Consider the following 2815-nt stretch of genomic DNA (forward strand, 5'->3'; position numbering starts at 1 on the left):
TGCCTCTGCATGTGGCCTCGCCTCTCACCGCGCTGCAGCTTCGCCGGGCCCGCGCCGGCATGGGGTAGGGGCAGCGCCAGCGAGTTGGGCGATGGGCCGCCCTCTGGGAACCCAGCAAGCTCCCGAGGCCTGACGGACCGCGGGGACCGGCGGAGGTGGGTGTGGGCTAGGCACAGCAGCACTCTGGGGGGCTCCTGGGTGGGGAGAGGGTGGGCAAGGCGTGGAGGTATTGGGGGTTCTCGGAGTACTGTGCGGGCTTTGGGGAGCTGGATCCAAACCCATACGTTCTGGGCAATGCTTGATCGCCCCCAAACCCCCAACTCTTGCTACCTTCAGGTGCCCCGCCTGGATGTCAAGCGGATGCCCCAGTGTCCCTCAACGGACTCAATGGGGACCATGGCTTCACTGATACCCCTCTCCCCATATTTAAGCCCTACGGTCCTCCTGCTGGTCAGTTGTGATCTGGGCTTTGTGCGAGCAGGTGAGTAAAGAGGGATGCGATGGTGGAGGTCAAGTAGAACTCCAGTGAGTGAAGCCTAGTAACCTGTTAACACATTGGCACCCATAGACCGGCCTCCATCTCCTGTAAATGTGACGGTCACTCACCTCAGAGCCAACTCGGCCACTGTGTCCTGGGACGTCCCGGAAGGCAATATCGTCATTGGCTATTCCATTTCCCAGCAAGTATGATTCACCTCTGCCACTCCAACCTGTGCCCTTGGCTCTGTGAACAGTTCTTCTGTTACCCCTATACTGTCCCTCTCCGCAACCTCAGAGGTGGGAGAATCCAAGAACTGGTTTTCCCTTGCTCAAGCAGCCCTTTCTCCATTTACCACCTTGGAGTGCTTGGATGGTCAAGAGTCCTGGGTGAAGCCGTACAGCCTCGGATGTGGGGTAAGACTGTCACCCTCTCCCATCACCCTCTCCCTGCAGCGACAGAATGGTCCAGGGCAGCGTGTGATCCGGGAGGTGAACACCACTACTCGGGCCTGTGCCCTCTGGGGACTGGCAGAAGACAGCGACTACACGGTACAGGTCAGGAGCATTGGCCTTCGGGGAGAGAGCCCGCCAGGGCCCCGTGTGCATTTCCGAACTCTAAAGGGCTCTGACCGGCTACCCTCAAACAGCTCAAGCCCAGGTAACAGTGTGATCTATTTCTTGCTCCCTAGAGCTCTGAATGCTGTTCTTGTTTATATCTTGTCTTCACCCCCTCTTATTTACTTCTCCACGGCGAGCGGTAGTTTCGCTTAGATGAATAGAAGATGATTTAATTCATTGTACTGCCAGGGGAGGAAGGAAGGCAGGTGGGCAGGGGAACAGTTATAGACAATCTGGTAATGAATCGCTTGGGGGGAAGGATTTTACTGAATCCTTCTCCCCAGCCTCAGATCACAGCAGCTGTGGCCTGCATGAGTGTCTGACCAGAAGCTCTCTTCTCTAATCACTTCTCTCTCTAATCACTTGTCCATCAATGGCTTTTCTTCCTGAAAAGAGCTCCCCTATCACTTCAGGGGCAACACTGTGATGGGTCTCCCCTGACTGTAATCCCCAACATCTCCATTCTTAATTGCCTACATAGATGTAGCTCTCTAGAGGCTCCTTAATAACTTGAAATCTGTCACCTTCTTTCTTAGGTGATATCACAGTAGAAGGTCTGGACGGAGAGCGACCACTGCAGACAGGGGAAGTGGTCATCATTGTGGTGGTGTTGCTCATGTGGGCTGGTGAGTAAACAGTGAACAGGAGACAAAGTGCTAGTCCAAGGCTGTTGAGAGAAAAGAGAGAGAAATACAATGGAGAGATACTTCATTAAAGATTCGATCAGATGTATGAAGAAAGGGTGAAGTGCTGCTGAGAACCCAGGGAGGAGGATTGAGAGGGTCTTGCTTGTGGATGGGTACTAAGAATTCAAAGATTTTCTTCAAGGATAGTCTAGAAACTACGAGAGTGTCTTGCTGCCCTTCAGGGCTGTGACTGAAAAGGCTCACATTTGTATTGTTGCTATTTCAGCTGTAATTGGCCTGTTCTGCCGTCAGTATGACATCATCAAGGACAACGACTCCAACAACAACCCCAAAGAGAAGGGGAAGGGGCCAGAGCATAGTCCTCAGGGAAGACCAGTGGGGACGAGACAGGTGATGTGTGGCCAGTGAGGGTGGGAAGGGTGATTGTTTGCCCCTGCGGAGAAGCCTGGGAAAGGAAGAATGCCAAAGAGGGAGAGTGAAAGAGGGCGAATAGAAAGTTTGGGACAGAGAGGCTGAGAGAAGAGATAGCCCCTATTACTTTTCTGAAATTAGAGAATCAAATAATTTTCTTTCACAGAAGAAGTCACCATCCATCAACACTATTGACGTATGAGTGACAGAAGAAAAACAACTGAAGAAGAGCGATGATCTAACAGCAGGGGATGGGGATGGGGTCAGGGAGAGCCTGATGATAATGATGTGCTGTAGATGGAAAGTTTCCACAGTCTCTCAGAGGATAATGTCATTCCCACAGTCTCAGGCGTGGTGCCCATCCTCTTTCTACTGTGAGCAGGGCTAGAAGGTAGGTTAGTCTTCGCACCTAGAGCTGGAGAGTGGATATCAGGTGGGACATCTCCTTCCAATCCCCAGTCCAGGGGGAGTCACTTGTCCAAACCTATCTCATTAATCTCCAAATAGGGGCCCCATTCCACCTCCACCAAGACTCTCAGCATCCCCAGCTGCCCCCACATTTGCCTCTGGGTCTCAAGAGAGGGATGTTCTGGAGGTTCTCCCTCTCTGCCAGTAAATGAAAGGAACCGTCTGGGCTTGGAGGCAAATGCTGCACTGCA

General features: G+C 52.6%; 1 protein-coding gene across 1 annotated transcript; it reads left to right on the forward strand.

The window, feature by feature from the left end:
* Positions 1 to 360: 360 nt before the first annotated feature.
* On the forward strand, positions 361 to 2358 carry FNDC4 (fibronectin type III domain containing 4). The gene is made up of 6 exons (XM_006880579.1): positions 361 to 481; positions 569 to 684; positions 934 to 1138; positions 1635 to 1724; positions 2011 to 2135; positions 2323 to 2358. The coding sequence occupies exons 1-6, from the start codon at positions 361 to 363 to the stop codon at positions 2356 to 2358; spliced, it is 693 nt and encodes a 230-aa protein (XP_006880641.1).
* Positions 2359 to 2815: the final 457 nt, after the last annotated feature.

The sequence above is a fragment of the Elephantulus edwardii genome, unplaced genomic scaffold, assembly GCF_000299155.1.
Source record: "Elephantulus edwardii isolate Elephantulus edwardi_28Jun2011 unplaced genomic scaffold, EleEdw1.0 scaffold00009, whole genome shotgun sequence".
NCBI lineage: Eukaryota > Metazoa > Chordata > Mammalia > Macroscelidea > Macroscelididae > Elephantulus > Elephantulus edwardii.